We start from the raw sequence: 11410 nt of genomic DNA, 5'->3' as shown, positions 1-11410 counted from the left end.
GAGAAGTTGCTCTCTTCATCAAAGACTCTATTCCTCACTCTCCATGCACTGCCCTCAGTAGTATCAAAAATGGAGGTTTTGACGCAGAAATGTGTGAGCTCCTGACCACATGCAAAGCTTTTGTCTGCAGACTGATGGAGTACTCCTCTCCCCCATGTGCTGGTGCTCCTGCATCTCACTTTTCTCAGCATCACACTGTGGAAACAAAGACATTTAGGATAATTGGTATCTCCCGCAGCAAGGCTGTCTTTGGGCCTCTCACTCAAACCCCGCAGACAGGTGGATGGTCTTTATGTCTTCTACCGTCTCCTCTTTGGTCTCGCCCCATCTGCTCTATCTGTGATATGAACCACCCCCCCCCCCCAAAAAAAAAAAATTCCACAGGGTGCTCAAGGACCGCCAGCAACCCCCTTCTGGTAAAACTTCCAAAACCACAAATCACTGCTCCCCTTCACTCTTTCATTCCTCTTTTTCCTCAACTTTGTAATAAAGTCCCACACTCTCTTCAATCCCATTCTTCCCTTCAGGCCTTCAAAACAGCTGTTCACCACCACCTATCTTCTTCCATCCAAATCCTCGATCTTTTCTACCCCAGTTAATCCACCCCAAACCCAAGTTATTCCACCCCAAACCCACCTAGTTCACATTCCCTGCTTTCCTTCCTGAAAGTCCCTGCAATGTCCATCTTGTTTTACCCGTGTTCCCCGCTCAATCCCTCTCCATTCCAGAGATCACCTTATGTCTCTGTTCCCCACTGTTTTGTCCTTCCCTCTCCTGCCCCTCTTGTCTCATGCCTCCCCTTGCTGTGCATTGTGTGTTAACTCCCATATGAGCCTCGACAATGTGTATCAAAAAAAAAATGATGGCCGACTGGCGGCCATTTTAGTTCTAAGAAAAACCTGATGTTGAACACGTCTTCCACCATTTATCGGACAAGCTTTTACCAATATTGTTCAAACTTGTAACACAGATAGCAAATGATGTCTGACATATGCACATTATCTTATTTCGAGGTCAGATCCAAGATGGCTGACTGGCGGCCATTTTAGTTGTTAAAAAGATGATGTTGAACATGTCCTCAACCATCTCTCAGACAGTCATTTACCAACGTTATTCTAATTTGGTAAACCGATAAAAAATGATGGTTTTTATATGCTCGTCCTGTTTTTTTGAAGATCGGTTCTAAGATGGCTGACTGGTAGCTATTTTCTTACTTAAATGTTTCCCCACCATCTTTCAGAAGTGCAAGGTCTGAATTTGTTCAAACTTGGCACAAGCACAGTACATGGTGGCATACATTTGCACCTCACTTTATTTTGCAATTTGATCAAAGATGGCCGACTGGTACACTGGCAGCCATTTCAGTTGTACATAAATATCGGCTAGTCCTTTAACTTCATACAGCAAAATTACGAAGAAAAAAAACCGGATGCTGTGACATTTTATGTCTTTTTTTTTACCATTTTGTTGCAGCCTGAGGTAGTTCTTGCTGAAGAGATTGCTGGTTGACAGCTTCACTTGAAGCATCTTTGGAGCAAAATTTATTGACATGGCCAAACTCACCAAAAGCATACCACACCAACTTCTCCATTGTAGCAGAGCTTGTAGTGGGAGCATTGGTGGACGTATGGCAGCTTTGCTACCGCGGTCTTGATGCACGACTCTGTCGCTAATGCAGAGCCCCTCTACCGGTACACACACTGGAACTAGTTCTCATTTCACCGACCTCGGAAGGATGACAGGCTGAGTCAACCCCCTGGTGTATTAATTCAGCAGCCAACGGGGCTTGAACTCAAAACCCAAGGACCCCAAGCCACCACCCTAACTATTGAGCCAACAGCAGGTGAGTGGGAGAGTTTAGAAGTCTACCCTCCAATCTTTAAGGAAAATACTCAATTAAAGGCTGTTACACCTGGAAGCAAATCAAACAGACAATGTGCAAGAATTACATAATTTTAAAACTTATCATTTTGGCTGTGAAATCGTAAAATCATGATCAGTTCAGGAATTAATAAATGATAAAATACTTCAGAAAACAACAAATAACGCTAAAAATATTAGGGAATTTCAAAACAAAATACATCTGGGATTATTTTCTTTGAAATTGGTTCAAGATAACAGCAAATATTGAAGAAAGATGTTGACTTCGCCAGGTTGACAATGGAAGAAATCAATTTATTTGTTAAATAGTACAGATAATGTTCATTTGCTTGAACTTATAAACCAATCTTACAACATCTAAGAGTTACACGTTCAATTGCCAGAAAGCACGAACAACAATGATTAATCTTCTGTGCTTGAAGAGAACAAATGTTTGGTTGGTTCCACAACAGTTTGACTTTGAAGATATGGATGGAATGAACAAACATTTTAAAGGTCCCATCATCTCTCTATTTATCACTTTTAACCAAGACTGCATAGCACTTTGGTAATGCGATGCATCCCAAAAGGTCAAACAAAGTAACAATGACAGCAAATATTTTTGTAATGACATTGAATGTGCCTTGTGTGCTATTGTAAGCTGGAACAAAGGCCAGACACACGAGTAGGCAAACAGTCATGCTGTAAGTAATAAACTTTGCTTCCTTGTGAGCAATTCCTAATTTCAGTTCCTTGAAAGCCAAAGCGTAGCAGGAAATGGCCAGGAAAATGAGATAGGAAAGTGATCCGACAGGCCACCCTGTTGATATTCCTCCACACTCTAGAATTACCATATTTGGATTGCTCTCTGTGTTGCGTATGAGTCTTGTTTTCCCCACAAAAGCCCACAGAAGGCAATATATGATTTGTGGCATCAGGGAAAGTATCAAGATACATTTCTCAATGATTATCCTAAACTTGTACAATGAGTCATCTTCAGGGAATGTAAAAGAAACAACATGAAAACAGAAATATGTGTACAGATATCAGAGAATTGTAAAAGCAAAAGTGCAAAGCCTCAGAGATAATCTTTCTGAAATTATGGCTTTGCGAACATGTTTTAAATGACAGGAGGGATTTCAAATGTAACCAATCGAGGCACATATGTAACAATTTAAACTTCTTCAGGAAAATAGATAAAGAAAAGGTAAAAATGACAAGAATGGAAAGAAAGTGGAGGGTTGAAAAGAGAGAGAATTGGATTGTAATTGGACAGAAGAGGAGGATCATGTGTTTTGAATGGAGATGCTTGTCTAAGCAAGTTGTACGAGCAACAGCATAATTACTGCTCTCAGAAGTTTTGAGCATCATTTCATTTTCTTGGATTGGAAAATCATAAATTATATTTTCATTTACTTTTAATTACTGCATTGCATTTGTGGTTGCATCATTGCCTGTGGTTACATTGCCTACAAGGTAAGAATTGCCTTTTGGTCGTTGTCTGACCATGTGATCACAGTTAAATGAATTCAACCAAGACACAATTGTAGTTTTTGCAGAGAAATACAACTGCACATGTGCATCAGTTCAGATGTAAATTGCTATAACTATGAATGTTTTTACAAAGTATTTATTGAACAATTTGAATGAAAGAAAGTGAATTGATCACCTGAATCCTTGGTAAGTTTCCACGCCATGCTCAAAACACATGAAAGAGCGAATGTGAGACACATACAGACCAGTGGGTCACGTATCAGACATTTATCATCATCTGGAACTCCAATGGAGTACAAAGAGCTCAAAAATGAGACCATTAGGGAAAAGAGGAAAAGCACAATGACATGTCCATCAGTGTCCTTCATCACATGGAAATGTCTACGATGAAACAGGATAATTCCCACAATAATTATAATGACAATACCCAATGAAGTGATGCTCAGAATCATGAAGGCTGCGGGGCTGGTGAATGCAAGGTAATCTTCAGCCATGGGCAGACAGCCATTTTTCTCTTCATTTGACCAAAAATAGATGGGACAGTGGAAGCACTCTGGGGAATCTGTTGAAATGATGTTAAAAAGTTCGATAGTTATGTGATTATCTGACTGCTGAAGAAATAATTTTTGAAATTGTATTTTAAAGAGAGAGAAAAAGTGGGAAAAGGTATCATAAAAATAAAGAGCATCAGATTTAGTCAGGAAGGATAATAATAAGGCAGAACAGGAAACGAAAAAGAGGGAGCTGAAACATCAATGTTAGCTTTAGAAGGGAAGAGGTTGCAGGGTGGGATATGAAAAGGTGTTTGTGGGAGTGTGTGTTGGGTCGGATAGAGGGAGAGAGCAATTCTGTCTGTTTTTTTCCCAATCTGAAAATCTATAACATGAAGATGGGAACACATCACATATTTATGTGTATATATATATATATATATATATATATATATATATATATATATATATATATATATATATATATATATATATATATATATATATATATATATATATATATATATATATATATATATATGTTCAAAATGCGTCTTCCAGCCCTGTTTGTAGTGAATCCTCCTGTTCTAACTTCATTTGTATATTTTTTTGTGTTGATTGCGGTCTCAAACATTTTCGTTTATTTACTTTTTGGAATTGTTTTGTATTTTTTGTTGGGTCAGCATCTCAACTATGGATGACATCAATAGAATGTAGCTTGAAGTATGCTAACTGCTGTGGGAAACAATGGGAAGCTCACATTTCAGGAGTTAATACTTGCTCCGATGAAAGGCTCAAAATCATTTAACAATATTCAATTTTTAGATTCTTATAAATTTGTGCATATTCTCTGTTACATTTAGCAAAAAAAAATGAAAGAATTGTCATGTCCAGTAGTTAGGGTTAGGGTTTGGGTTAGGGTTAGGCTGTTCGGGTTAAGGTTAAGGTTTGGGTTAGGGTTAGCTGTTAGGCTCCCCTACTTGGACGGATTGCCAAACAGTTCTCCCTTGGTGGCTTACAGCCAAGATTCACGGAGATTATAGTGTGCGTGGAAAAAGAAACAGCTGGGCGTTTCACCAGGATGGTAGCACAGGACAGGGGTTTTACTCTCCAACCCACAATAGATACACGGACACCAGCAACTCAAGAAAATGCTTCCAATGCTTAACTCTTTGGAAGAAACACTGCACTCGCTTTTCCACGAGCCTCAACGATGTGTGCACAAAACGTTTTGATTATTACTATGCGGTAATTATCTCTCTAATAAAAAATAAGATTATCGGAGGATGAAGATTTGTAGAAGCTTTTCCAACTTGTTGAGTAATGAAATGAATAAAAACAGCTTTATCCTCCTCTGATGACCAAAGATACTTTCTTAAAAATGGAATTGATAGTCTTCCTTTATGGGAAGCAACAATTATATATTTAAATGGCATGTTTTAAATTCATCTCCAAGCTCAAATACATCACATTGTACGATTCCTAAACTACAAATCACTGGCAATCATTCCTCACTCCTTCCATCCATTGTATATTCAATTAGGTATCTGAATCCAAACCTCCCATACTCAACAGCTCATACAAGGTACTTCAGCATGTTTTCAGAATTGATCCACCCACTAGATAATCAGAAACTATACTGAAACGCAAAATAAACTTACCACCTTTTAAACCTTCAAATATCAACATTAACACTGCATGTAGTAAATGTTTGAACTTATTTGTGGACAATAGTGTCCTCAATGTCAGACAAAACAGTCACTGATGGTCACTTGAACCTTCAATGGTCACTTCATAGCACAGCTGTTGAACAGCCGTTTTGACTGTCAGTGATGAGCCAACGGGTACGGGATGATTTTAATGAGCTGAACGTGATGTCTTGATATTGGCTCGAAAAAGGCCAGTGCAAAATGGGCATTTCAATCAACATGCCACGATTGTGAAGGGATCAACGGCAGTGTGCCTTGGGCATACTGCAAGGCGGATTGAGCTACCGTGAGGTGGCACGTCGCCTTGGCTGTTCACACCAGACGATATCGGCCCTGGTGGACAGAGACACTCTCCACAACTCTGCAGATGACAGACCTCGATCAGGGAGTCCAAGAGTCACCACTGCAAGGTAGGACAGGCAGATGGTCCTAAGTCAGATGGCTTCAGACATTGAGGACTGAGTGGGACAGAATCTATCAGCAATCCATCCAAAGACTGGTAGGCAGTATGCGCCGAAGATGCACTGCCTCTATCCAAAACAATGGTGGCCACACACGCTATTGAAAGGGGACTGACATTGCACCCTGTACTGTTCTGTACTGTAGAACAAACTTATGAGATGGTGTATCTTGGTCAAAAACTTGACATGTAATCAATAAAATTCAATGTTTCAATTGGCAATTGTTGGTTTGTTTTATTTTGAACTGTTACAATTTTATTACATTTCAAATAAGTGGTAAGTTTCTTTTGCGATTCAGTAAATATACAAATTATTTATAAAAAAAACCTCAATAAGGAATCAAAACAGTAAGTAATTAGTACAGCACTCGGTCGGGTGCATACCTCTGCCAGGCTGAACAGTTTACATTTAGTATCCCACTGATAGGCTGGAATGGTCTGGACCTTAATCAAAATCGAATCATCTTGTTCTTGTCAACTAACAAAACTCATCTACAAAGTTTTGGCATATCCCATCCACACTTTTTGAAATATCATGCTATTTTTCGTTTTTGGCCCTATCTCTCAATTGTGAAGAATCACTTTAACAATTCTCATGTCCGGATCCTCAGCAAAATCTAACAATTTCGTCCTTGTCATATACCAAAAATGTCCACCACTTTTCGTCCGAATCCATCGACAAGATTTAGATCTCATGATATATGTCGTTTTTGCCACTCTCAGTGGTGAATGATCAATTTGAAAATTCTCATAATCAGATCCGAATCCTCAATAACATCAAATCACTTTAACCTTGTCACACAACTAACCTGTCCACCAAGTTACTTAAGAATTCAGCTCTAAATTTTTTGAGACATCCTCCTCACAAGCATGCAGAAAGGCAAACAGGCACACAGACAAACAAACAGGGGAGAAAACATAACCACCATCTACCTTAGGTGGCGGAGGTAAAACAAACCTGTATCATTGGAGTACTCTCGACTTGTGCATTGGACGCAGTCAAAACAACAGAAAGGTTCTCCTTTACGTGCCACCTTCCGTGTTCCCGGCTTGCACATCTCATTGCATACCGACTGTGGAACCTTGAAAATATTTATGTTACAGTTATTTGGAGGTTTTCATAAATCCTGAACAAATACGAATATTAATTGGCAGCAAAATAATTCTAAAAATTCTTCTAAAACTTAACTTGTTGGGATGAAACAATTTAATTATTTTCATCAAGTTAAGTTTTCAACCTCATTTTCAACTGCTTGCACTGGGTTTCATCACAGGTCTGATGAAGGATAGCATTATTGGATAAACAACAAAAAACTTCAATAGAAGAGACAATGTTAATGCAATACAACACTATCAAGCAAGGAGGTTTTCATAATGTCTGAATTTAGTGGATAAAGTTGCAAAGTAAAAAGCTGAAAAAAGAAGAAACAGAAAAAAAAATATTGGGAAAGGAACTATATATATGAATGCGAGAAAGAGAGGTTTGTCAACCACTTTGAAAGGCAATGCTACAAAGAAAAGACAATATAACTTCATTCTTCAGTGACAATTATCCACAGTAAATTTGAAGCACCTCTGAATGAACTTGAATCATTACCCATAAATACCCCTGCATTGCACATCCCACCCCACAACCCATGAATGTTTGTCTACATCCTGTTATGTTAACCAAAATAAGGATCACTATATATATATATATATATATATATATATATATATATATATATATATATATATATATATATATATATATATATATATATATATATATATATATATATATATATATATATATATATATATATATATATATATATATATATATATAATTCTGTGATACTGGAAAAGACCAATTATTGCATTAGAGTCATTCGAGGAAACCTGAAGAAGAAAACCATGCAAACAAACTCTCTCTTTCTAATCTGTAGTAATTAAATATGCTGCCATGCCAACTGTTCGTTCTCAGCTCTGAAATAACCAGCTGTGGAATTGCACACAGGATTTATTTGACTTGATGGATCTGAACCAATATGTGAACTTCTGAGTATCATCTCTGGCAATAGGAAATGAAAAACTTCAATCCAATGTCTCCCGTTTCTCATCAGGACCTATTTGCTCCTCTGAATGTATTATTGTCAACCATCATATCTCTGGCTATGATATGATAATGATAAGATAATGATAATGATAAGGGAGTGATCTTAATAATCCAGAAAACAGCTGTGACTGTTCTCACTGGCCAATTGACGGAATGAAAGAAAGATCGGGCTCCTATTTTCTCAGCATTTCATATTTATTCTGCCAGGAAATACTTTCACAATCCAAATCTCATGCACTGGTTTATCCCCTCCCTTCCCATCTGCAACTATCCAAACCATCCCCTCGATCTGGCACAATGTTTCCTGTGGCGAGGCAATACATTCAAGGAGATTGCATAATTATCAATGCAGAGGGCTAACTATCCTGAGGGCAACTGCAAGTCACTCCGTAAAGCTCACAATGAATATGTATGCATCATCCAGCACTGTGACATGTGATAAATGAAAAGAGAAAAGAAGGACATTGAAAATTCTGGAAGTTGCAGAGAAAAAGGATAGGTTATTTTGTGTTGAGGATGCAGGATGGTTCATGAGGGAGGCAGCAGAAAGGCAGAAAAAGTTAATGGAGAAGAGTAAACCAAAAAAAGGGGGAGAAGGAATAAGGATTAATTTGTAATTCTCAGAAACCTCAATTTTCAAAGCTGCAAGACAAAGGGTTTTAAAAGTATTCAATCAATGCTTGTTAAATGCCTTGCTCTCTCTTGCTTCTTGAAGGGACTCTCACCCACATTGTTGCTTGAACTTCTTTCCCACAGTGGTTCACATTCCTTTCTCCACATATAGTTGAGAAAATTATTGTTCTCATTAATCTGTTGGAATTAATTGTCCATTGATTGTATTATTAATAATGACTGTTTCTACATGGTGTATCACTTTTCTTGTGTCTGTTTAACTGGATCACAGAAGTTTGCAATTCCAAAATTTCAAGAAGTTTAAATTGTAAATCCAAATAGATATTTTGACATGTACTGTTTTATCCAAAAAATGCAAAATAGTTAAAGGGTGGATGTTTATTTTATGATATTAAAGATAATTGTGAAGAAAATGAATTTTGTAGTTTCCAAAAAGTATTATTATACTGTTGCTTCTGATAAGGGTGTGATGTGTGAGTGGGAATTTCGTTTCATTTCATCATTGCTGCAGGTTCAAACTTAGCTCTCAGCAGGAGTATAATCCAATTTTGATTCTATATCCTGGAAACTGACCAAGACCAGTAAAATAGTTTATCACTATCACATTTAACGTTCCAATTTGCCTTCTCAAGATCTTCAAGCATGAGGGTATTCTGCATGCTGCACCTTAGTTGTGTTACATCTGTTCTTTACGGTTGGTATTTTCACTATTCATTGATAATTTTGTGATGGACACCACAACAACCTACCCAAGCAAACTAAAACCCCTCACCCCTCCCCCACACCCCCACCCATCAACTGCCTCCAGTCACACTGACACGTTATTTGGGTAAATAAGTTGTAATTTACACAAAGGTACATATTACAAATTAAAAAGTAAATTTACCTTTGTAGTTCCACCATTCCAGTAGAAGTCGTCAGGATTCACAAAGAGCTTCTTGTCAGGTGAAGCATCAGAGTCATAGTGGCCAATTTTTTTGAAAATTATTTTTCCATCTTCATCTCTTTCCCATATTATAAGCTCATGTGGTCCAGGTGGGTCGCCATTTTCATCAAAAAACATTTTAACTCCTGTGTTCGTTTTCCATTTCACATTTCGCAAATACAACAACAGCTAAGACAGAGTACAAACTAATTAAACTACTATTTGAAGGGCTGAGAATAATGTCACTAAATTGTCTTTTTTTTGCATACCCATCGCAAATTAAATTCTTGTGGAAATGTCAGATTGTAGGCTTTGATTCATATGCTTATTTAAGTAAAAAAAACAAATACACAAAATGCAAACAGGTTGTCCTTACTTGCCATGGTTGAAAATCAGATAATCCGGCACACGATCCATTTTGCAATCGATTGTTTTGGGATGTACACGATTGGATATCCATCAAGGCGTACGCGACAACATATACAGCCTGGTAGGTATTGTGTACATCAAGCAAATTGGAAACATCTGTAAATTGTGAGTAAACTTTGTCCAATGATTCTTTGCCTGAGCATGGTTGAAGACCAATTTTTACACCATCCATGGTGCAGCTGAAAATATCTTCCCACAGTTCAACAACATAATCATTTAATGATTTTTCTTTCAAAGAAAGTGAGTTTTCTTCTTTTAGTTCTTGCATAATATCAACATTTTTGTCATTGTAAGAATTGTTATTTGCCTGTATGAGACAAGCATAGTAAATTAATGGTTATTCATATTAAATGAATAAAAAAAATAAACAATGTTAAATCAACAATAATTTGTTTTTCTTCCCTCCATATCTTCAACACAGCTGTTTACCACCATCACTGATCATCCCCAATCCAATACCATGATATTTTCTACCCTCATTAACTGCCACCCCCCCAACACCACCCCAAGCCCTCCTCCTTCCAAATTTCCTGTTATTCCTAACTGGGAGTTTCCTTCTGTGTCCATGATGTTCACCCCATTACATCCTCTCCTGAACCCCTTTCCTCCTCACATCCATTGTTTGTCATAGTCACCCTCTGTCTTGGCCTTCAACTCTGCTGTTGGTGTCCCCCAGCTCCCTCCCCACCCTCGTCTCTCTGGTGTTCTTCTTGCCCTGTTACATCCTGATCTGTTCTGTGTACTAGATCTTCTACTAGTCTTCTACTAATAATTTGTTGTTTACAAAAATGAAGCAGAATTATGAAATGATTAAAAAAGTCTGTGCACAACAAAGATGAAGCTGAAGCAGATGTCATTGGTCAAGTGCAAGGCCAGAGACAAATGTATGAGCAGTTATAAACAGTGTATGGGGTATTTAGGTGGTGTCCGGGTTGATGGCGTCTGGTGATGGAGGTAGTTGTGGTCTTTCATGCAGTAAATGCTTGAAGGTGGCTCTACTAAGAGCTTTTTGAAGAGTTTTAGAAAGGGACAAAAGCTTTGTGGCATTGTTCGTGAGCAGGGAAGTGGTTCCCAAACAATTTTTTCCACAACCAAAAATTTGAAAACACATTTGCCTCGTGACCCAAATGGTACCGGTACCTATGATTAAAAAAAACTGTCAGAGAAAACTGCCTTTGACGTGAAAACTCCCCTCAAAAACCGGAATTTTGAGGGAGATTTTTTATTGGATCATGGCCCTGGATTTGGGAACCCTGTGGTAGTGGATTTCTTGAAGAACGTTGGTCATTTTTTTTGGGGGGGGGTTGGTCT

The 11410-nt window shown here is 37.9% G+C and overlaps 1 protein-coding gene across 2 annotated transcripts in view; it reads right to left on the bottom strand.

The window, feature by feature from the left end:
* Positions 1 to 2196: 2196 nt before the first annotated feature.
* Positions 2197 to 11410, bottom strand: part of LOC147035272 (vomeronasal type-2 receptor 1-like) — a 296355-nt gene continuing 287141 nt past the window's right edge. The window contains exons 13-17 of one of the 2 annotated variants that reach the window (XM_085896323.1): positions 10047 to 10406; positions 9632 to 9859; positions 6973 to 7096; positions 3530 to 3916; positions 2197 to 2854 (exon numbers count right to left, since the gene is read on the bottom strand). In XM_085896323.1, coding sequence (XP_085752449.1) covers positions 2391 to 2854; positions 3530 to 3916; positions 6973 to 7096; positions 9632 to 9859; positions 10047 to 10406 — 1563 coding nt within the window. In that variant the 3' untranslated portion in view covers positions 2197 to 2390. The remainder of the gene's footprint in view (positions 2855 to 3529; positions 3917 to 6972; positions 7097 to 9631; positions 9860 to 10046; positions 10407 to 11410) is intronic. The other variant, XM_085896332.1, reaches the window with a different exon arrangement.

This window comes from Eptatretus burgeri, chromosome 1 (assembly GCF_056783735.1).
Source record: "Eptatretus burgeri isolate ZD-2024b chromosome 1, Ebu_testis_v1, whole genome shotgun sequence".
NCBI lineage: Eukaryota > Metazoa > Chordata > Myxini > Myxiniformes > Myxinidae > Eptatretus > Eptatretus burgeri.
This window is presented reverse-complemented; position numbering and strand designations above follow the sequence as displayed.